General features: G+C 61.9%; 2 protein-coding genes across 8 annotated transcripts in view; one reads left to right on the top strand and one right to left on the bottom strand.

The window, feature by feature from the left end:
* Positions 1 to 12,234, top strand: part of rbfox2 (RNA binding fox-1 homolog 2) — a 35,294-nt gene extending 23,060 nt beyond the window's left edge. For all 4 annotated transcript variants that reach the window (XM_088607023.1, XM_088607022.1, XM_088607021.1 and 1 more), the window contains 6 exons: positions 4,875 to 4,928; positions 5,051 to 5,195; positions 5,830 to 5,869; positions 8,058 to 8,149; positions 8,973 to 9,051; positions 9,150 to 12,234. In XM_088607023.1, the coding sequence (XP_088463149.1) occupies positions 4,875 to 4,928; positions 5,051 to 5,195; positions 5,830 to 5,869; positions 8,058 to 8,149; positions 8,973 to 9,051; positions 9,150 to 9,194 (455 nt within the window). In that variant the 3' untranslated portion in view covers positions 9,195 to 12,234. The remainder of the gene's footprint in view (positions 1 to 4,874; positions 4,929 to 5,050; positions 5,196 to 5,829; positions 5,870 to 8,057; positions 8,150 to 8,972; positions 9,052 to 9,149) is intronic.
* A 3,621-nt stretch (positions 12,235 to 15,855) lies between these two features.
* LOC148648516 (uncharacterized) lies at positions 15,856 to 20,259 on the bottom strand. 4 transcript variants are annotated; one of them, XM_088607105.1, is made up of 3 exons: positions 18,484 to 19,782; positions 17,811 to 17,951; positions 15,856 to 16,942 (listed from the first exon to the last, which is right to left on the bottom strand). In XM_088607105.1, the coding sequence occupies exons 1-3, from the start codon at positions 18,594 to 18,596 to the stop codon at positions 16,237 to 16,239; spliced, it is 960 nt and encodes a 319-aa protein (XP_088463231.1). In that variant the 5' UTR covers positions 18,597 to 19,782; the 3' UTR covers positions 15,856 to 16,236. The 4 variants fall into 4 exon arrangements, 2 of the variants coding, with proteins under 2 accessions (XP_088463231.1, XP_088463232.1); XM_088607106.1 differs by having other exon boundaries at positions 17,811 to 17,948; positions 18,484 to 19,781; XR_015926514.1 differs by lacking the exon at positions 15,856 to 16,942 and adding an exon at positions 16,997 to 17,309 and having other exon boundaries at positions 17,811 to 20,259.
* Positions 20,260 to 21,661: the final 1,402 nt, after the last annotated feature.

The raw sequence follows: 21,661 nt of genomic DNA, 5'->3' as shown, positions 1-21,661 counted from the left end.
GGAGCAGTAGGGGCTCTGGGCTGTGTGTGTGGGGGAGCAGTAGGGGCTCTGGGCTGTGTGTGTGTGGGAGCAGTAGGGGCTCTGGGCTGTGTGTGTGTGGGAGCAGTAGGGGCTCTGGGCTGTGTGTGTGTGTGGGGGAGCAGTAGGGGCTCTGGGCTGTGTGTGTGTGTGGGAGCAGTAGGGGCTCTGGGCTGTGTGTGTGTGGGGGAGCAGTAGGGGCTCTGGGCTGTGTGTGTGTGTGGGGGAGCAGTAGGGGCTCTGGGCTGTGTGTGTGGGGGAGCAGTAGGGGCTCTGGGCTGTGTGTGTGTGGGGGAGCAGTAGGGGCTCTGGGCTGTGTGTGTGTGGGGGAGCAGTAGGGGCTCTGGGCTGTGTGTGTGTGGGAGCAGTAGGGGCTCTGGGCTGTGTGTGTGTGGGAGCAGTAGGGGCTCTGGGCTGTGTGTGTGTGTGGGAGCAGTAGGGGCTCTGGGCTGTGTGTGTGTGTGGGAGCAGTAGGGGCTCTGGGCTGTGTGTGTGTGGGGGAGCAGTAGGGGCTCTGGGCTGTGTGTGTGGGGGAGCAGTAGGGGCTCTGGGCTGTGTGTGTGGGGGAGCAGTAGGGGCTCTGGGCTGTGTGTGTGGGGGGGAGCAGTAGGGGCTCTGGGCTGTGTGTGTGGGGGGGAGCAGTAGGGGCTCTGGGCTGTGTGTGTGGGGGGGAGCAGTAGGGGCTCTGGGCTGTGTGTGTGGGGGGGAGCAGTAGGGGCTCTGGGCTGTGTGTGTGTGTGGGAGCAGTAGGGGCTCTGGGCTGTGTGTGTGTGTGGGAGCAGTAGGGGCTCTGGGCTGTGTGTGTGTGGGGCAGCAGTAGGGGCTCTGGGCTGTGTGTGGGGCAGCAGTAGGGGCTCTGGGCTGTGTGTGTGTGGGGCAGCAGTAGGGGCTCTGGGCTGTGTGTGTGTGGGGCAGCAGTAGGGGCTCTGGGCTGTGTGTGTGTGGGGCAGCAGTAGAGGCTCTGGGCTGTGTGTGTGGGGGAGCAGTAGGGGCTCTGGGCTGTGTGTGTGTGGGGGGGAGCAGTAGGGGCTCTGGGCTGTGTGTGTGTGTGGGAGCAGTAGGGGCTCTGGGCTGTGTGTGTGTGGGGCAGCAGTAGGGGCTCTGGGCTGTGTGTGTGGGAGCAGTAGGGGCTCTGGGCTGTGTGTGTGGGGGAGCAGTAGGGGCTCTGGGCTGTGTGTGTGTGTGGGAGCAGTAGGGGCTCTGGGCTGTGTGTGTGGGAGCAGTAGGGGCTCTGGGCTGTGTGTGTGGGGGAGCAGTAGGGGCTCTGGGCTGTGTGTGTGTGTGGGAGCAGTAGGGGCTCTGGGCTGTGTGTGTGTGGGGCAGCAGTAGGGGCTCTGGGCTGTGTGTGTGGGAGCAGTAGGGGCTCTGGGCTGTGTGTGTGGGGGAGCAGTAGGGGCTCTGGGCTGTGTGTGTGTGTGGGAGCAGTAGGGGCTCTGGGCTGTGTGTGTGTGGGGGGGAGCAGTAGGGGCTCTGGGCTGTGTGTGTGTGGGGGGGAGCAGTAGGGGCTCTGGGCTGTGTGTGTGTGTGGGAGCAGTAGGGGCTCTGGGCTGTGTGTGTGTGTGGGGGAGCAGTAGGGGCTCTGGGCTGTGTGTGGGGGGCAGCAGTAGGGGCTCTGGGCTGTGTGTGTGTGTGGGAGCAGTAGGGGCTCTGGGCTGTGTGTGTGTGGGGGAGCAGTAGGGGCTCTGGGCTGTGTGTGTGGGAGCAGTAGGGGCTCTGGGCTGTGTGTGTGTGGGAGCAGTAGGGGCTCTGGGCTGTGTGTGTGGGGGAGCAGTAGGGGCTCTGGGCTGTGTGTGTGTGGGAGCAGTAGGGGCTCTGGGCTGTGTGTGTGGGGGAGCAGTAGGGGCTCTGGGCTGTGTGTGTGTGTGGGAGCAGTAGGGGCTCTGGGCTGTGTGTGTGTGTGGGAGCAGTAGGGGCTCTGGGCTGTGTGTGTGTGGGGCAGCAGTAGGGGCTCTGGGCTGTGTGTGTGTGGGGGAGCAGTAGGGGCTCTGGGCTGTGTGTGGGGGGGGCAGCAGTAGGGGCTCTGGGCTGTGTGTGTGTGTGGGAGCAGTAGGGGCTCTGGGCTGTGTGTGTGTGGGGGAGCAGTAGGGGCTCTGGGCTGTGTGTGTGTGGGAGCAGTAGGGGCTCTGGGCTGTGTGTGGGGGGGGAGCAGTAGGGGCTCTGGGCTGTGTGTGTGTGGGGGAGCAGTAGGGGCTCTGGGCTGTGTGTGTGTGTGGGAGCAGTAGGGGCTCTGGGCTGTGTGTGTGTGGGGGAGCAGTAGGGGCTCTGGGCTGTGTGTGGGGAGCAGTAGGGGCTCTGGGCTGTGTGTGTGTGGGGGAGCAGTAGGGGCTCTGGGCTGTGTGTGTGTGTGGGAGCAGTAGGGGCTCTGGGCTGTGTGTGTGTGGGAGCAGTAGGGGCTCTGGGCTGTGTGTGGGGCAGCAGTAGGGGCTCTGGGCTGTGTGTGTGTGTGGGAGCAGTAGGGGCTCTGGGCTGTGTGTGTGTGTGGGAGCAGTAGGGGCTCTGGGCTGTGTGTGTGTGGGGGAGCAGTAGGGGCTCTGGGCTGTGTGTGTGTGGGAGCAGTAGGGGCTCTGGGCTGTGTGTGTGGGGGAGCAGTAGGGGCTCTGGGCTGTGTGTGTGTGTGTGGGAGCAGTAGGGGCTCTGGGCTGTGTGTGTGTGTGGGAGCAGTAGGGGCTCTGGGCTGTGTGTGTGTGGGGCAGCAGTAGGGGCTCTGGGCTGTGTGTGTGTGGGGGAGCAGTAGGGGCTCTGGGCTGTGTGTGGGGGGGGCAGCAGTAGGGGCTCTGGGCTGTGTGTGTGTGTGGGAGCAGTAGGGGCTCTGGGCTGTGTGTGTGTGGGGGAGCAGTAGGGGCTCTGGGCTGTGTGTGTGTGGGAGCAGTAGGGGCTCTGGGCTGTGTGTGGGGGGGGGAGCAGTAGGGGCTCTGGGCTGTGTGTGTGTGGGGGAGCAGTAGGGGCTCTGGGCTGTGTGTGTGTGTGGGAGCAGTAGGGGCTCTGGGCTGTGTGTGTGTGGGGGAGCAGTAGGGGCTCTGGGCTGTGTGTGTGTGGGGGAGCAGTAGGGGCTCTGGGCTGTGTGTGTGTGTGGGAGCAGTAGGGGCTCTGGGCTGTGTGTGTGTGGGAGCAGTAGGGGCTCTGGGCTGTGTGTGTGTGGGAGCAGTAGGGGCTCTGGGCTGTGTGTGTGGGAGCAGTAGGGGCTCTGGGCTGTGTGTGTGTGGGAGCAGTAGGGGCTCTGGGCTGTGTGTGGGGCAGCAGTAGGGGCTCTGGGCTGTGTGTGTGTGGGAGCAGTAGGGGCTCTGGGCTGTGTGTGTGGGGGGGAGCAGTAGGGGCTCTGGGCTGTGTGTGTGGGGAGCAGTAGGGGCTCTGGGCTGTGTGTGTGTGGGGGAGCAGTAGGGGCTCTGGGCTGTGTGTGTGTGTGGGAGCAGTAGGGGCTCTGGGCTGTGTGTGTGTGGGAGCAGTAGGGGCTCTGGGCTGTGTGTGGGGGGCAGCAGTAGGGGCTCTGGGCTGTGTGTGTGTGGGAGCAGTAGGGGCTCTGGGCTGTGTGTGTGGGGCAGCAGTAGGGGCTCTGGGCTGTGTGTGTGTGGGGCAGCAGTAGGGGCTCTGGGCTGTGTGTGTGTGGGGCAGCAGTAGGGGCTCTGGGCTGTGTGTGTGTGGGGGAGCAGTAGGGGCTCTGGGCTGTGTGTGTGTGGGGGAGCAGTAGGGGCTCTGGGCTGTGTGTGTGTGGGGGAGCAGTAGGGGCTCTGGGCTGTGTGTGTGTGTGTGGGAGCAGTAGGGGCTCTGGGCTGTGTGTGTGGGGGGCAGCAGTAGGGGCTCTGGGCTGTGTGTGTGGGAGCAGTAGGGGCTCTGGGCTGTGTGTGTGTGTGGGGAGCAGTAGGGGCTCTGGGCTGTGTGTGTGTGGGAGCAGTAGGGGCTCTGGGCTGTGTGTGGGGGGCAGCAGTAGGGGCTCTGGGCTGTGTGTGTGGGGGAGCAGTAGGGGCTCTGGGCTGTGTGTGTGTGGGAGCAGTAGGGGCTCTGGGCTGTGTGTGTGGGGCAGCAGTAGGGGCTCTGGGCTGTGTGTGTGTGGGAGCAGTAGGGGCTCTGGGCTGTGTGTGTGGGGCAGCAGTAGGGGCTCTGGGCTGTGTGTGTGTGGGGCAGCAGTAGGGGCTCTGGGCTGTGTGTGTGTGGGGCAGCAGTAGGGGCTCTGGGCTGTGTGTGTGTGGGGGAGCAGTAGGGGCTCTGGGCTGTGTGTGTGGGGGAGCAGTAGGGGCTCTGGGCTGTGTGTGTGTGGGGGAGCAGTAGGGGCTCTGGGCTGTGTGTGTGTGTGGGGGAGCAGTAGGGGCTCTGGGCTGTGTGTGTGGGGGAGCAGTAGGGGCTCTGGGCTGTGTGTGTGTGGGAGCAGTAGGGGCTCTGGGCTGTGTGTGTGGGGGAGCAGTAGGGGCTCTGGGCTGTGTGTGTGTGGGAGCAGTAGGGGCTCTGGGCTGTGTGTGTGGGGGAGCAGTAGGGGCTCTGGGCTGTGTGTGTGTGGGGGAGCAGTAGGGGCTCTGGGCTGTGTGTGTGGGGGAGCAGTAGGGGCTCTGGGCTGTGTGTGTGTGGGGGAGCAGTAGGGGCTCTGGGCTGTGTGTGTGGGGGAGCAGTAGGGGCTCTGGGCTGTGTGTGTGTGGGGGAGCAGTAGGGGCTCTGGGCTGTGTGTGTGGGGGAGCAGTAGGGGCTCTGGGCTGTGTGTGTGGGGGAGCAGTAGGGGCTCTGGGCTGTGTGTGTGTGGGGGAGCAGTAGGGGCTCTGGGCTGTGTGTGTGGGGGAGCAGTAGGGGCTCTGGGCTGTGTGTGGGGGGGTTACAGTTGGGGCTCTGGGCTCTGGAGGGGTCACTAACCGCCTGTGTCTGTCTGTCTGCAGGCTGGAAGCTCAGCCCAGTGATGGGCGCTGTGTATGGACCTGAGCTGTATGCAGGTACGAGACTTCACTGTGAGACTCTCTCTGGGGGTCCTTGTCTGTGTCTGTGTCAGTGGGGAGTCTGGGGGTCTTCTCTGTATTAATGGGGTGCTGGGGGTCCCTCTCTCTGTCCTCCACAGTCCCAGGGTTCCCCTACCCTACAGCAGCTGCAGCTTCGACAGCAGCGGCGGCGTTTCGGGGGGCTCACCTGCGGGGGCGGGGCCGCACGGTGTACAGCGCAGTGAGGGCTGCGGTACCCCAGCCGGCCATCCCAGCGTACCCAGGGTAAGACTGAACACCCCTCTGCACACACACTGTACTCGACACACCAGCGTACCCAGGGTAAGACTGAGCACACTGGACTGAACACCCCTCTGCACGCACACTATACTGGGCACACCAGCTAAGACTGAACACACTGTCAGTCTGGACACACACTGTACTGCACACACCAGGGTACCAGGGTAAGAGTGAACACACTGCTTGTGAAGCCCTTCGTGGAGCAGGGCGATGGTGTTGAGTGTAACACGTCGAGAGAGCGGATCTGGCATGTGGACGAGTATTGAACCGCAGGAAACACAGCCTCCGGCCCCCACCCTCAGGCGGGCCGGTGTGTGCCGGGTCGCGCCCACTGATCAGCCATGGGGCGGTGAGCCTCACCATCGCCCCCTGTCTGTCGGGAGTTGTATTTCTGCCCGCATGCTGCATGAGTGCGAAATAACAGCCTTCCTCTCTCTCTCTCTCTCTCTCTCTCTCTCTCTCTCGTTCTCTCTTCCTGTTCCTTTCCTCCTCCCTCCTCTTCCTCCTCCTCACCCCTCTCCTCTCTCCCCCTCCCTCCTCTTCCTCCTCCCCGCCCCTCTCCTCTCTCCCTCTTCCTCCTCCTCGCCCCTCTCCTCTCTCTCCCTCCTCTCTTCCTCAGTGTGGTGTATCAGGATGGTTTTTACAGCGCTGACCTCTATGTAAGTACACTCTCCATTCTCCATCTCGAGATCTCTCTGCTTCTCGGTCTGTGTTTTTCGGGCGAGTCTGCTCTTCCTGAGCTCCTAGCTTCCCACACGAATGCAGGGGTGACCGGGCAGCAGGCTGACCCCTCGCTGTCTGCAGTCCAGTCTGGGTGCAGAGCGCTGACCCCTCGCTGTCTGCAGTCCAGTCTGGGTGCAGAGCGCTGACCCCTCGCTGTCTGCACTCCAGTCTGGGTGCAGAGCGCTGACCCCTCGCTGTCTGCACTCCAGTCTGGGTGCAGAGCGCTGACCCCTCGCTGTCTGCACTCCAGTCTGGGTGCAGAGCGCTGACCCCTCGCTGTCTGCACTCCAGTCTGGGTGCAGAGCGCTGACCCCTCGCTGTCTGCACTCCAGTCTGGGTGCAGAGCGCTGACCCCTCGCTGTCTGCAGTCCAGTCTGACGGGGGTCCTGTGCCACCCGCAGGGTGTCTGAGTGCCATACCAAGCCTCCTCACCAGGGGGCGCTGCAGAGAGCAGACTCACCCTCTCTCCGTTTTCGCCCCTCTTGCCTGGTTCTCTGTGTTCTGTGCATGTGTGTGAATTAACCCCGTCCTTTCCTCCAGGTGCCAGCAGCATTCTCTCAGGCCTGGGGAATTCATTCTTTGATTAATTAATTAAATTGATTAGTGTCCTGGCGTCAGTATGTGAAGTTGCTCCAGCTCCTTACAGAGTGACCGTTGCCACTGCAGGGACATGGACACTCTGATTGATGAGGTCGGTTGCAGGTTTGACACCAGTCAGATGCTCGGCTGGTCAGTAGGTCAGTGTGTGGCCGGTCAGTCGGTCAGTTCGACAGCGGGCTGTTGGGCACACTGCCTGGCTGCTGACCTGCTGGACCTGACAGTGGCCTAGTGGTTTAGTTCCCATGGCAACCTGCTGCCCCGAGCCGGGTGAAGGAAGAGGAGGAGGCGGCATCTGACCGAGCTGTGCGGTCCGGTCCTGTCCAGTCCGGTGCGGTCCGGTCAGGGAGAGCTCTGTGAGGACCTGGTCTGGCGCACTGGGGTGTCGGGGGTCATCTCGGGGGGCAGGGGGCTCAAGGACAGTGCTGCTCTCACCTGGCCAGGTGACTCTGGTGTGATTGGGGGCTGGCGCCCAGACTCCCGGCCCTGGTCCGGACAGTCCGCTGGACGCTGGAGACTGACCGCCGGCCCTGCGTGTGTGTGTGTGTGCGAGACAGCGCTGGGAATTGAAGAGCTGTTCTGTTCTCTGTTATAGAATAGTGTTTCAGGAGCGTTTCATTAGCTCCAGGCTGCCCCAGGTAGGGACTGTTCTAGAGCAGCTGTCCCCAGCAGGCTGTGTGGGTTCTGGTGTCATTGATAACATGATTGTTCCGTCTGGGTTTGGTTCTGATTTGATTCCTTTTCCTTCTCTACTAACTTACCAAGCCCAGCCTCTCACACTGCAGTGGGGAAGGGAATTCGTTTTTACCATTAAAATCTTTTGACCAACCTTGAAGTTCAGAGAGCACTCAGAGATGCTCCAAACCGTACTGGACTGGCTGGACTGGGAGCTGGATTAGTTTTTCACTGGGATTATAATCAGACTCCACTGACAGTGACAGAGCAGTCCGAGACTCTCCAGGCTGGACTGGGAGCTGGATTAGTTCTTCACTGGGACGGATCTTGACAGCTCTGTGGCCCCCTTGTGGCCGACCCAGGACACTGCAGTTGTATGAAGATCTCCATCTCTGCAGTCCATAAAAAAGACAACCCATTTGATTGTATTGACCCCCCCCCCTTGCCCGCCCCCTCTGTCCCCTCCATTCTGCCTCTTGCCTGCGTTCACGTCTGCACGTGGCCACGCCCCTACCTCCTCGCCTTCCCCGTGGAGCCCCTCCCCCTCCTGAAGGTCCTGTGCAGGAATGCTGGGAGTTGTAGTCTTTTAGGCCGAATGCGGAGTGGTATTTGGTTTGCTGTGTTGGGTGCATGCTGTCTGACAATGCCTGTCTGTCCATCTCTCTCTCTCTGCCTGAATCTTTGATTGGGGGGGTGGGGGGGGGGCTGGTTGTGTCTGCATGTCTGTCTGTGTGGCGGTGTTCCTGCCTGGACTGTTGCTCTGTCTGCATATCGTTCAGTCTCTGCGTCTCTGGTCTTGTCTGTGTGGCAGTCGGTCACTCCTGTCTCTTCGTTTAACCCTCGCCTCTCCAGGGCGGCTACGCCGCGTACCGTTACGCCCAGCCAGCGGCTGCCGTTACCGGGGCAACGGCTGCCGCCGCTGCAGCAGCTGCCTACAGTGACAGGTGAGTGCAGTGCACCCTGGGATAGTGGAGGAGAGACAGTCAGTGTTTTATTCAGTAGATATGAATATTACAACAACTTGAAAACACTGTACACAGCAGTAGTGTGCAGGAGGAGTGTGTGTATTAACCCCTCTCTCTCTCAGTGCAGTGTCAGTGTACAGTAGTGTGCAGGAGGAGTGTGTGTATTAACCCCTCTCTCTCTCAGTGCAGTGTCAGTGTACAGTAGTGTGCAGGAGGAGTGTGTGTATTAACCCCTCTCTCTCTCAGTGCAGTGTCAGTGTACAGTAGTGTGCAGGAGGAGTGTGTGTATTAACCCCTCTCTCTCAGTGCAGTGTCAGTGTACAGTAGTGTGCAGGAGGAGTGTGTGTATTAACCCCCCTCTCTCTCAGTGCAGTGTCAGTGTACAGTAGTGTGCAGGAGGAGTGTGTGTATTAACCCCTCTCTCTCTCAGTGCAGTGTCAGTGTACAGTAGTGTGCAGGAGGAGTGTGTGTATTAACCCCTCTCTCTCTCAGTGCAGTGTCAGTGTACAGTAGTGTACAGGAGGAGTGTGTGTATTAACCCCTCTCTCTCTCAGTGCAGTGTCAGTGTACAGTAGTGTGCAGGAGGAGTGTGTGTATTAACCCCTCTCTCTCTCAGTGCAGTGTCAGTGTACAGTCGTGTGCAGGAGGAGTGTGTGTATTAACCCCTCTCTCTCTCAGTGCAGTGTCAGTGTACAGTCGTGTGCAGGAGGAGTGTGTGTATTAACCCCTCTCTCTCAGTGCAGTGTCAGTGTACAGTAGTGTGCAGGAGGAGTGTGTGTATTAACCCCTCTGTCTCTCTCAGTTACGGGCGGGTGTACACTACAGACCCCTACCACGCTCTGACCCCTGCTGCTGCCGCTGCCTATGGAGTAGGCGCTGTGGTAAGAGTCGATCTGTCTTGCAGCACGTCTGTCTTCTCACCCTCCCCGCTGAGCAGTTCGACTAACTGCCCCCTCCCTCTCTCCGGCTCCCCCTGCAGGCCAGTCTGTACAGGGGCGGATACAGCAGGTTTGCCCCCTACTGAAGATCCCACTCCCACCCCCACCACCGACTCCCCCCTGCCCCCCCCCATGCCTTCTCCCTGGAGGACAGTGCCCCCTGCTGGACTGGAGGAGCGTTACCGCGGCGGGCGCCGGAGGCCTCGGGTGACGACAGCGGAGCCGCTGGGAGAGGGCTGGGGGGGCAGCGGGGGGGGACTGTCCGCGGCCCCGCTGACCCCAGGTGACCGGTCCGCCCGAACCCGCCCGTTTTTAATGTGCGATACCTCATTCCGCTCGGTCTGCGCGAGTCCGGGCGCAACGGCGACCCCGAATCCGAGGAGGAGGAAGAAGAGGAAGAATTTTTAATTTTTAGGTTGTTTTTTTTTTTGGTTGACTTTTTTTTTGCATTTCCGTTTTTGTTAGCTCTCCGTTCCTCTTCACAGTTAATGTTGTTCTTATTATAATTATTATTATGGCTGGTATTATTATAATTATTCGTGATGTTCGTGGTTAGTACTGCAGGATCATGCCTGATTATATCCTTGTATATCCTGTGTCTGGGTCTGGGGGTCCGGCGATGTCTCTGTGGCGGGGGCAGGGGGGGTGGACTGTTTTTCGAGGACCTGGCGTGAACCCCGAGCCCCCCGCAGTAGTGAAAGCAGCTCCAGGTTCAGGAGATGGAAACATTCCTTTGTGCTCCTGGGACCCTTATTCCACGTGTGCACTGCCAGCTGTCCCTTTACCTCTGCGTGTTGAGTGTGCACGCTGGGTCACGCTGTGTGCTCTGCGTGTTGAGTGCGGACGCTGGGTCACGCTGTGTGCTCTGCGTGTTGAGTGTTGAGTGCGGACGCTGGGTCACGCTGTGTGCTCTGCGTGTTGAGTGTGCACGCTGGGTCACGCTGTGTGCTCTGCGTGTTGAGTGTTGAGTGCGGACGCTGGGTCACGCTGTGTGCTCTGCGTGTTGAGTGTGCACGCTGGGTCACGCTGTGTGCTCTGCGTGTTGAGTGCGGACGCTGGGTCACGCTGTGTGCTCTGCGTGTTGAGTGTGCACGCTGGGTCACGCTGCGTGCTCTGCGTGTTGAGTGTGCACGCTGTGTGCTCTGCGTGTTGAGTGCGGACGCTGGGTCACGCTATGTGCTCTGCGTGTTGAGTGTTGAGTGCGGACGCTGGGTCACTCTGCGTGTTGAGTGCGGACGCTGGGTCACGCTGCGTGCTCTGCGTGTTGAGTGCGGATGCTGGGTCACGCTATGTGCTCTGCGTGTTGAGTGTTGAGTGCGGACGCTGGGTCACGCTGCGTGCTCTGCGTGTTGAGTGCGGACGCTGGGTCACGCTGTGTGCTCTGCGTGTTGAGTGTTGAGTGCGGACGCTGGGTCACGCTGCGTGCTCTGCGTGTTGAGTGCGGACGCTGGGTCACGCTGTGTGCTCTGCGTGTTGAGTGTTGAGTGCGGACGCTGGGTCACGCTATGTGCTCTGCGTGTTGAGTGTTGAGTGCGGACGCTGGGTCACGCTGTGTGCTCTGCGTGTTGAGTGCGGACGCTGGGTCACGTTGCGTGCTCTGCGTGTTGAGTGTTGAGTGCGGACGCTGGGTCACGCTGTGTGCTCTGCGTGTTGAGTGCGGGTGGCTGGGCTCTGCTCTGCCAGCCCCAGGCTGCTCCAGTCCCCCGTCCCCCCAGAGGGCCGGGGTGGTCCGAGTCCGCTCGGCGGTCCGGCTGTGTTCGCGTGGGGACGAGGGGAGACTCGGGCTGGAGCAGGTGTGGCGGTTTTATTTTCGGGGGGCGGGGAGGGCGGGGGGAGGGGGGCTGTACTCCTGAGGGAATTGTATCTCATTTCTGTATCCCATTATAATCCTCTGTCCACCTCTGGGCCGGAGCCCCTCCTCGCAGCCCCCTGCTGGGCTCCGCTTGCTCTGCGTGCCGGCTGGAGGGGTCTTCCTGTCCCCCCTCTCACTGGACATCTCCCTCCTGACCAGAGCTCAGAGGACAGCTGGACACCTCTCTCCAGACTGAGGGAGAGTCTTCTAGCTCTGCTGGTCGGGCGCGTTGGTGACCAGCGGAGCAGGAGGCTGTTCTGGCGGGCTGGGTCTTGCGGTGAGGTGAGGGGGCAGTTCTGAGGGGGGGGTAAGTTGAGTGAGTGGACCAAACCATTTCATCAACACAACAGGGAGGAGTTAGAGCTGTTCATGGGCTGGAGTAGTGGCCTGAGCCATTTCCTGAATGCTGGTGTTTGTGGGGGGGGGAGAGACGATAAGTCGTTTCTCAACGTGGGGCACAGGGGTTTGGTTGTGGATTGAACCATTTAAAGCTTTTCAGGGGAAGAGCAGGCATGAGGATGGAAGGACCAAACCATCTGTCAGGTGCAGGGGAAGACTGTGGCCATAGTGAACCACTTCCTGTGCTGCAGGGAGGAAGTGAGTTGGGCTAATCTATTTGAGAAGGTGTGGGGGGGGAGGATGGAATATATAGCCATCACACAGTTAGAGAAGTAGTGGATTTAACCATTTGTCATGACTTTTGAAGGCGTGAAGAGAATGTATCTTGTTTGAGATTGATGGGGTTTGATGCTGGAGAGGGAGAACTTTGTATGTAAAAAGGCATGAGATTTGAAAAGTGTGTTCTGGTGTGGGCTAAACCATGTGTCCTGAATGTGAGAGGGGGCGCCTGGGTTAAACCATGTGCCATGACGGAGGGTGTCTGGGTCCAAACCCGAATTCGCCGACCAGTATGGGTCCCAGGGGAGCAGGAGGTCTGTCTCGGCCCCTGACGTCCCGCACAAGAAGGGCTGCAGGCTCCTGCTCGGGTTCGACGATGGGCCGCCCTCGGTCCAGAACGCGCTCCTAATTGGTTAATTGAGCTCCTCGAGGAGCCCGCCCGTCCACTGGGGGGCGCCCCAGGCCCCAGGTCCGATTCGGGGGAGGAGCTGAGAGAACGGGTGGCCCTGGGGACCCCAGACCCCCGGCGCCCCCTGCTGTCTGCATTATTACAACATTATTCTTGTTACTTCGATTATCCTCACTGACAGACTGCGTCTCTGTCTCCTGTCCTTTCTGTTACTCTGATTGTATATAAACAGTTTGTTTTGTTTTGACGGCTCGTGTCTGGCTGCTTTATTCTAAAGGTGGGGAGTGTGTGTGAGAGAAAGGTGTGTATCTGTTAGTGGTGTTGGAGAGGATTGCGTGTTGTGTATCAGTGAGAGAGGAGAGGGGTGTGTATTCCTGTGAGTGTGGGCTGTGTGTGCTTGCGAGAGAGGAGTGAGATGAGTGAACGATCACAGTGAGAGGCTTGTGTAGTAGTGAGGAGTGTGATGGGTGAGCTGTGTGTGTGTGTGTAGCTGTGAGAGGGGTGTGTGATCGGTGGGCTCTGTGTGGTGTGTGTGTGTAGCTGTGAGAGGGGAGTGTGACTGGGGGGCTGTGTGTAGCTGTGAGAGGGGAGTGTGACTGGGGGGCTGTGTGTGTGTGTGTGTAGCTGTGAGAGGGGAGTGTGACTGGGGGGCTGTGTGTGTGTGTGTAGCTGTGAGAGGGGAGTGTGACTGGGGGGCTGTGTGTGTGTGTGTAGCTGTGAGAGGGGAGTGTGACTGGGGGGCTGTGTGTGTGTGTGTAGCTGTGAGAGGGGAGTGTGACTGGGGGGCTGTGTGTGTAGCTGTGAGAGGGGAGTGTGACTGGGGGGCTGTGTGTGTGTGTGTAGCTGTGAGAGGGGAGTGTGACTGGGGGGCTGTGTGTGTGTGTGTGTAGCTGTGAGAGGGGAGTGTGACTGGGGGGCTGTGTGTGTAGCTGTGAGAGGGGAGTGTGACTGGGGGGCTGTGTGTGTAGCTGTGAGAGGGGAGTGTGACTGGGGGGCTGTGTGTGTGTGTGTAGCTGTGAGAGGGGAGTGTGACTGGGGGGCTGTGTGTGTAGCTGTGAGAGGGGAGTGTGACTGGGGGGCTCTGTGTGTGTGTGTAGCTGTGAGAGGGGAGTGTTACTGGGGGGCTGTGTGTGTGTGTGTAGCTGTGAGAGGGGAGTGTGACTGGGGGGCTGTGTGTGTGTGTGTAGCTGTGAGAGGGGAGTGTGACTGGGGGGCTGTGTGTGTAGCTGTGAGAGGGGAGTGTGACTGGGGGGCTGTGTGTGTGTGTGTGTGTAGCTGTGAGAGGGGAGTGTGACTGGGGGGCTGTGTGTGTGTGTGTAGCTGTGAGAGGGGAGTGTGACTGGTGGGCTGTGTGTGTAGCTGTGAGAGGGGAGTGTGACTGGGGGGCTGTGTGTGTGTGTGTGTGTGTAGCTGTGAGAGGGGAGTGTGACTGGGGGGCTGTGTGTGTGTGTGTAGCTGTGAGAGGGGAGTGTGACTGGGGGGCTGTGTGTGTAGCTGTGAGAGGGGAGTGTTACTGGGGGGCTGTGTGTGTGTGTGTAGCTGTGAGAGGGGAGTGTGACTGGGGGGCTGTGTGTGTGTGTGTGTGTGTAGCTGTGAGAGGGGAGTGTGACTGGGGGGCTGTGTGTGTGTGTGTAGTTGTGAGAGGGGAGTGTGTCTGGGGGGCTGTGTGTGTAGCTGTGAGAGGGGAGTGTGTCTGGGGGGCTGTGTGTGTAGCTGTGAGAGGGGAGTGTGACTGGGGGGCTGTGTGTGTGTGTGTAGCTCTGAGAGGGGAGTGTGACTGGGGGGCTGTGTGTGTAGCTGTGAGAGGGGAGTGTGACTGGGGGGCTGTGTGTGTGTGTGTAGCTCTGAGAGGGGAGTGTGACTGGGGGGCTGTGTGTGTAGCTGTGAGAGGGGAGTGTGACTGGGGGGCTGTGTGTGTGTGTGTAGCTCTGAGAGGGGAGTGTGACTGGGGGGCTGTGTGTGTAGCTGTGAGAGGGGAGTGTGACTGGGGGGCTGTGTGTGTGTGTGTAGCTGTGAGAGGGGAGTGTTACTGGGGGGCTGTGTGTAGCTGTGAGAGGGGAGTGTGACTGGGGGGCTCTGTGTGTGTGTGTGTAGCTGTGAGAGGGGAGTGTGACTGGGGGGCTGTGTGTGTAGCTGTGAGAGGGGAGTGTGACTGGGGGGCTGTGTGTGTGTGTGTAGCTGTGAGAGGGGAGTGTGACTGGGGGGCTGTGTGTGTGTGTGTAGCTGTGAGAGGGGAGTGTGACTGGGGGGCTGTGTGTGTAGCTGTGAGAGGGGAGTGTGACTGGGGGGCTGTGTGTGTGTGTGTAGCTGTGAGAGGGGAGTGTGACTGGGGGGCTGTGTGTGTGTGTGTAGCTGTGAGAGGGGAGTGTGACTGGGGGGCTGTGTGTGTAGCTGTGAGAGGGGAGTGTGACTGGTGGGCTCTGTGTGTGTGTGTGTGTGTAGCTGTGAGAGGGGAGTGTTACTGGGGGGCTGTGTGTGTAGCTGTGAGAGGGGACTGTTACTGGGGGGCTGTGTGTGTAGCTGTGAGAGGGGAGTGTGACTGGGGGGCTCTGTGTGTGTGTGTGTAGCTGTGAGAGGGGAGTGTGACTGGGGGGCTCTGTGTGTGTGTGTGTAGCTGTGAGAGGGGAGTGTGACTGGGGGGCTCTGTGTGTGTGTGTGTGTAGCTGTGAGAGGGGAGTGTGACTGGGGGGCTCTGTGTGTGTGTGTGTAGCTCTGAGAGGGGAGTGTGACTGGGGGGCTGTGTGTGTAGCTGTGAGAGGGGAGTGTGACTGGGGGGCTGTGTGTGTGTGTGTGTAGCTGTGAGAGGGGAGTGTTACTGGGGGGCTGTGTGTAGCTGTGAGAGGGGAGTGTGACTGGGGGGCTGTGTGTGTGTGTGTAGCTGTGAGAGGGGAGTGTGACTGGGGGGCTGTGTGTGTAGCTGTGAGAGGGGAGTGTGACTGGGGGGCTGTGTGTGTGTGTGTAGCTGTGAGAGGGGAGTGTGACTGGGGGGCTGTGTGTGTGTGTGTAGCTGTGAGAGGGGAGTGTGACTGGGGGGCTGTGTGTGTAGCTTTGAGAGGGGAGTGTGACTGGTGGGCTCTGTGTGTGTGTGTGTAGCTGTGAGAGGGGAGTGTTACTGGGGGGCTGTGTGTGTAGCTGTGAGAGGGGACTGTTACTGGGGGGCTGTGTGTGTAGCTGTGAGAGGGGAGTGTGACTGGGGGGCTCTGTGTGTGTGTGTGTAGCTGTGAGAGGGGAGTGTGACTGGGGGGCTCTGTGTGTGTGTGTGTAGCTGTGAGAGGGGAGTGTGACTGGGGGGCTCTGTGTGTGTGTGTGTAGCTGTGAGAGGGGAGTGTGACTGGGGGGCTGTGTGTGTAGCTGTGAGAGGGGAGTGTGACTGGGGGGCTCTGTGTGTGTGTGTGTAGCTCTGAGAGGGGAGTGTGACTGGGGGGCTGTGTGTGTAGCTGTGAGAGGGGAGTGTGACTGGGGGGCTGTGTGTGTGTGTGTGTAGCTGTGAGAGGGGAGTGTGACTGGGGGGCTGTGTGTGTGTGTGTGTGTGTAGCTGTGAGAGGGGAGTGTGACTGGGGGGCTGTGTGTGTAGCTGTGAGAGGGGAGTGTGACTGGGGGGCTGTGTGTGTAGCTGTGAGAGGGGAGTGTGACTGGGGGGCTCTGTGTGTGTGTGTGTAGCTGTGAGAGGGGAGTGTGACTGGGGGGCTCTGTGTGTAGCTGTGAGAGGTGTGTGATCAGTGGGCTGTGTGTGTGTGCGGGGGTCGGGGTGAGATGGACGTCACGAGGGGCAGGGCTGGCCTCACCTCGCTCTGTCCGTCTGTCCAGCAGGGAGGGGTCCTGTCAGTCTCTGCTCCGTCTTGAACAGACAGACCCAACAGGCGGTCAGTCACTGGTCAGTCACTGGCCTTTATTGGCACGATTGGTGCCGAAACAGCACAACATCCACAGCTGGTACAGCAGAAACAGGAGACGGCCATCACACGCCATGGCAGCGAGACCGTGGGGCTCCACTGCGCCCCCCCCCAGCAGCAGCTGTGCAGAGTCTGGGTGTTGGAGGGGGGGCTCCCCGCCCCGCTGGCTGGACAGTGAGCGTGGGTCCAGCTCAGACCCCGTCTCTGCCAGGCTGCAGTTCCATGTGGGGCCACTAGAGGGAGGCAGCGCTCTCCTTCCTCAGGCCCCCGGCGGGTAGAGTCTCCTTCCAGAACGGGCAGGACCAGCCCGGTGGCAGGACAGGACAGAGCCAGGATCAGTCCAGACGGGACCGGCCCTACTCCGAGGTCTCTTCCCCGCCGCACCTCCCCAGCCTGGCCAGCAGGGGGCGACGCCGCCCCACGTTGGCGATCCTGGCCTGGACGCGCCGGGCGCACTCCCCGACCCGCTGCGCCGTCTCCAGGCGGTCCGAGCCCCCCTCCAGGACGCCCTGGAGGGCGTGGGCCAGCTCGCCGGCGCCGCGAGGCAGCAGCCGCCCGCACCCCGCCGCCCCCAGCGCCAGCCCGACCCCCGCCGCCCAGTCCAGGGCGCCGTCGCGCAGCGCGCAGAGCTCGGGGTCCCCGGCCACGCGCTCGTCCAGCTCCGCGGCGGTCAGCCCCTCCGCCAGCAGGCCGGCTCGCGCCCGGGCGCAGGCCTCCCCCGCCCGGCCCGCGGCCTCCAGCGCAGCGGACAGGCCCTGCGCCAGCCTCCGCTGCACGCGCCACACCCGCCGGCGGTACCAGCGCAGCGCCAGCGCCAGCCCCGCCACCGCGCCCACCGCGGGGGCCAGCGCCACGCCCATCGTGTACACCGCGGACACGGCGCCCACCGCGGCCAGCGCCGCCACCGGCAGGGCCTGGAGCACGGGCCGGACCGGGACCACGCTCCGTGCGAACCGGCCCAGCTTCCGGAGGTCGCTCTCCAGCGCCGCCCTGCTGGTGGCGGAGGAGCTCAGCTGGCTGAGGAGCTGCTCCACCTCCCCGCGCCAGGCCGCCTCGGGCTCCCTGCCAGAGGAGAAGCAACAGGCCCGGAGTCAGTCCGGACCGGCCCGCTGTCAGGACAGAACCAGCATCAGTCAGGCTGGACCGGCCCGCTGTCAGGACAGAACAGAGCAACAGAACCAGCATCAGTCAGTCTGGACCGGCCCAGTGTCAGGACAGAACCAGCATCAGTCAGTCCGGACCGGCCCGCTGTCAGGACAGAACCAGCATCAGTCAGGCTGGACCGGCCCGCTGTCAGGACAGAACAGAGCAACAGAACCAGCATCAGTCAGTCCGGACCGGCCCGGTGTCAGGACAGAACCAGCATCAGTCAGTCCGGACCGGCCCGCTGTCAGGACAGAACCAGCATCAGTCAGGCTGGACCGGCCCGCTGTCAGGACAGAACAGAGCAACAGAACCAGCATCAGTCAGTCCGGACCGGCCCGCTGTCAGGACAGAACCAGCATCAGTCAGTCCGGACCGGCCCGCTGTCAGGACAGAACAGAGCAACAGAACCAGCATCAGTCAGGGGAGAGGGGGTCTGTCCTGAGGGGGTACAGTCTGCAGTGGGGAGAGGGGGGTCTGTCCTGAGGGGGTACAGTCTGCAGTGGGGAGAGGGGGTCTGTCCTGAGGGGGTACAGTCTGCAGTGGGGAGAGGGGGGTCTGTCCTGAGGGGGTACAGTCTGCAGTGGGGAGAGGGGGGTCTGTCCTGAGGGGGTACAGTCTGCAGTGGGGAGAGGGGGGGGTCTGTCCTGAGGGGGTACAGTCTGCAGTGGGGAGAGGGGGTCTGTCCTGAGGGGGTACAGTCTGCAGTGGGGAGAGGGGGTCTGTCCTGAGGGGGTACTGGGGTCTAGAAAGGTCTTGATCAGGTTTAGGAAAGGGGCTCCCTTACCCCTCGTCCTCTGGGTCAGACAGGGGCCCCGGCTCCTCCCCAGCCTGCAGCCTGTCCATCCCGCCAGCGCCCCCTGCGGGCAACAGGAGCAACAGCGACACCGTCCGCGACGCACAGGGTGGAAGTACAGGCGAGTCGCTGCTTGTGCGCCATGGGCGGAATTAAAAAAAGAGACTAAAATGACTATATATATACACAAACTAAACTTCTGTAAAATGCAAAACTAATACGAGGAGGTAAAAAAAACACCAACGAGGTTCCGGGTCTCACACCCACGGGTGCGCGTGAGCGAACTGTTGACGTGATGAGCCGGGAAAGACGCAGCTGGTGTGTAGATTTGTAATTAAAAGGCCACAGGAGCGTCTTTCATTGACTATGTGGATTGCAATTGTTGAGAAAATAAAATAATAATAATTGTTAAGACAAGACCCTCTCTGTATATAAAACACATAACATGAACAGTGGTAAATAATGAACACATTAATAACGTTCAGGAATTAGCGGACAAACCTTCCTCCCCGCGTCTCTCCGGTCAGCCGAGTGGGTTCCGGACACGGGCCTGTCCGAACCGGCACCGCAGCGGAGCCGGAAACTCGGAAACGGAACACTGCGCTTTTTTTATTTCACGGAAAACGACCTTGCAAACGCTGTGCGTTAGTGGAGCTGGACTCACACACTGCCCCCCCGTGCCGGCCGCAGGGCTCTGCTCCGTGACGAGACCAGACCACAGACCCACGCAGCCCACTCGTCCGCCGAGGAAACTCCGAGGTTTCTGGGATGGAACATCCCGGATGGAGCAGACGCACAGGGACCCGCGTGCCGGCCAAGCGCGCTCAGGAGAGCTGGCGCTGGTCCAGGGACTCGGCTCCGGCTCCTGCAGCAGCCCCGCTCACGGCTGCCCGCCCGGAGACGAGCTCACAGAGACACCGGCAGCAAGGCCCGAGCCCATGGAGCTGGGCCGTGGCGCCGGGCGGGTCAGGGGGACAGGACTCGCACCGTCTTGTATGAAAACTGTAGCTCAGGGCCCAGTCAGCGCGGGTTTGAGACACTGCAGGGAAACAAGACACTCTGGGCAGCAGTGGTGGGTCACGGGCGGAGCTGCACCAGAGCTGCCTGAGGAATATTTCAGGGACAGGAATTCAGTCACAGGGACACAAATATTCTATACAGTATACTGCTGCTCTGGGATCAGCAGAGAACAGGAAACGGACAGGTTGCTGTGCTGAAGTGACTGAACTGCTCTCCGGCTCTTGTGTGCGTGTGTGTGTGCGTGCGTCACCCGTCTCCATCCCGCTGGGTGCTGGTGAGCAGAGTCCCACTGTGCCCATCCCATCAGCGTGGCAGAGAAATAAACACCCCCTGAGCTCAACACGAGCGACCGGCCGCAGGGAAACACCCCCTGAGCTCAACACGAGCGACCGGCCGCAGGGAAACACCCCCTGAGCTCAACACGAGCGACCGGCCGCAGGGAAACACCCCCTGAGCTCAACACGAGCGACCGGCCGCAGGGAAACAGCCCCTGAGCTCAACACGAGCGACCGGCCGCAGGGAAACACCCCCTGAGCTCAACACGAGCGACCGGCCGCAGGGAAACACCCCCTGAGCTCAACACGAGCGACCGGCCCCAGGGAAACACCCCCTGAGCTCAACACGAGCGACCGGCCGCAGGGAAACACCCCCTGAGCTCAACACGAGCGACCGGCCCCAGGGAAACACCCCCTGAGCTCAACACGAGCGACCGGCCCCAGGGAAACACCCCCTGAGCTCAACACGAGCGACCGGCCCCAGGGAAACACCCCCTGAGCTCAACACGAGCGACCGGCCGCAGGGAAACACCCCCTGAGCTCAACACGAGCGACCGGCCGCAGGGAAACACCCCCTGAGCTCAACACGAGCGACCGGCCCCAGGGAAACACCCCCTGAGCTCAACACGAGCGACCGGCCGCAGGGAAACACCCCCTGAGCTCAACACGAGCGACCGGCCGCAGGGAAACACCCCCTGAGCTCAACACGAGCGACCGGCCCCAGGGAAACACCCCCTGAGCTCAACACGAGCGACCGGCCGCAGGGAAACACCCCCTGAGCTCAACACGAGCGACCGGCCGCAGGGAAACACCCCCTGAGCTCAACACGAGCGACCGGCCCCAGGGAAACACCCCCTGAGCTCAACACGAGCGACCGGCCGCAGGGAAACACCCCCTGAGCTCAACACGAGCGACCGGCCGCAGGGAAACACCCCCTGAGCTCAACACGAGCGACCGGCCGCAGGGAAACACCCCCTGAGCTCAACACGAGCGACCGGCCGCAGGGAAACACCCCCTGAGCTCAACACGAGCGACCGGCCGCAGGGAAACAGCCCCTGAGCTCAACACGAGCGACCGGCCGCAGGGAAACACCCCCTGAGCTCAACACGAGCGACCGGCCGCAGGGAAACACCCCCTGAGCTCAACACGAGCGACCGGCCGCAGGGAAACACCCCCTGAGCTCAACACGAGCGACCGGCCGCAGGGAAACACCCCCTGAGCTCAACACGAGCGACCGGCCGCAGGGAAACACCCCCTGAGCTCAACACGAGCGACCGGCCCCAGGGAAACACCCCCTGAGCTCAACACGAGCGACCGGCCGCAGGGAAACACCCCCTGAGCTCAACACGAGCGACCGGCCCCAGGGAAACACCCCCTGAGCTCAACACGAGCGACCGGCCGCAGGGAAACACCCCCTGAGCTCAACACGAGCGACCGGCCCCAGGGAAACACCCCCTGAGCTCAACACGAGCGACCGGCCGCAGGGAAACACCCCCTGAGCTCAACACGAGCGACCGGCCCCAGGGAAACACCCCCTGAGCTCAACACGAGCGACCGGCCCCAGGGAAACACCCCCTGAGCTCAACACGAGCGACCGGCCGCAGGGAAACACCCCCTGAGCTCAACACGAGCGACCGGCCCCAGGGAAACACCCCCTGAGCTCAACACGAGCGACCGGCCGCAGGGAAACACCCCCTGAGCTCAACACGAGCGACCGGCCCCAGGGAAACACCCCCTGAGCTCAACACGAGCGACCGGCCCCAGGGAAACACCCCCTGAGCTCAACACGAGCGACCGGCCGCAGGGAAACACCCCCTGAGCTCAACACGAGCGACCGGCCGCAGGGAAACACCCCCTGAGCTCAACACGAGCGACCGGCCGCAGGGAAACACCCCCTGAGCTCAACACGAGCGACCGGCCGCAGGGAAACACCCCCTGAGCTCAACACGAGCGACCGGCCCCAGGGAAACACCCCCTGAGCTCAACACGAGCGACCGGCCCCAGGGAAACACCCCCTGAGCTCAACACGAGCGACCGGCCGCAGGGAAACACCCCCTGAGCTCAACACGAGCGACCGGCCGCAGGGAAACACCCCCTGAGCTCAACACGAGCGACCGGCCGCAGGGAAACACCCCCTGAGCTCAACACGAGCGACCGGCCGCAGGGAAACACCCCCTGAGCTCAACACGAGCGACCGGCCCCAGGGAAACACCCCCTGAGCTCAACACGAGCGACCGGCCGCAGGGAAACACCCCCTGAGCTCAACACGAGCGACCGGCCCCAGGGAAACACCCCCTGAGCTCAACACGAGCGACCGGCCGCAGGGAAACACCCCCTGAGCTCAACACGAGCGACCGGCCGCAGGGAAACACCCCCTGAGCTCAACACGAGCGACCGGCCGCAGGGAAACACCCCCTGAGCTCAACACGAGCGACCGGCCGCAGGGAAACACCCCCTGAGCTCAACACGAGCGACCGGCCGCAGGGAAACACCCCCTGAGCTCAACACGAGCGACCGGCCGCAGGGAAACAGCCCCTGAGCTCAACA

Source organism: Lepisosteus platostomus, chromosome 14, assembly GCF_059453375.1.
Source record: "Lepisosteus platostomus isolate fLepPlt1 chromosome 14, fLepPlt1.hap1, whole genome shotgun sequence".
NCBI classification, from domain to species: Eukaryota; Metazoa; Chordata; class Actinopteri; order Semionotiformes; family Lepisosteidae; genus Lepisosteus; species Lepisosteus platostomus.
Note: the sequence above shows the minus strand (reverse complement) of the source record. Positions and strands in the feature narration are given on the sequence as shown.

Coding starts and splice junctions, on each gene's coding strand:
- LOC148648516 (XM_088607105.1), bottom strand. CDS start 18,596: ATGTTCCATCCCAGAAACCTCGGAGTTTCCTCGGCGGACGAGTGGGCT. Junction 17,952..18,483: donor CCGGCACGGGGGGGCAGTGT/GTGAGTCCAGCT, acceptor ATGGCGCACAAG/CAGCGACTCGCCTGTACTTC. Junction 16,943..17,810: donor TCTGACCCAGAGGACGAGGG/GTAAGGGAGCCC, acceptor CTCCTCTGGCAG/GGAGCCCGAGGCGGCCTGGC.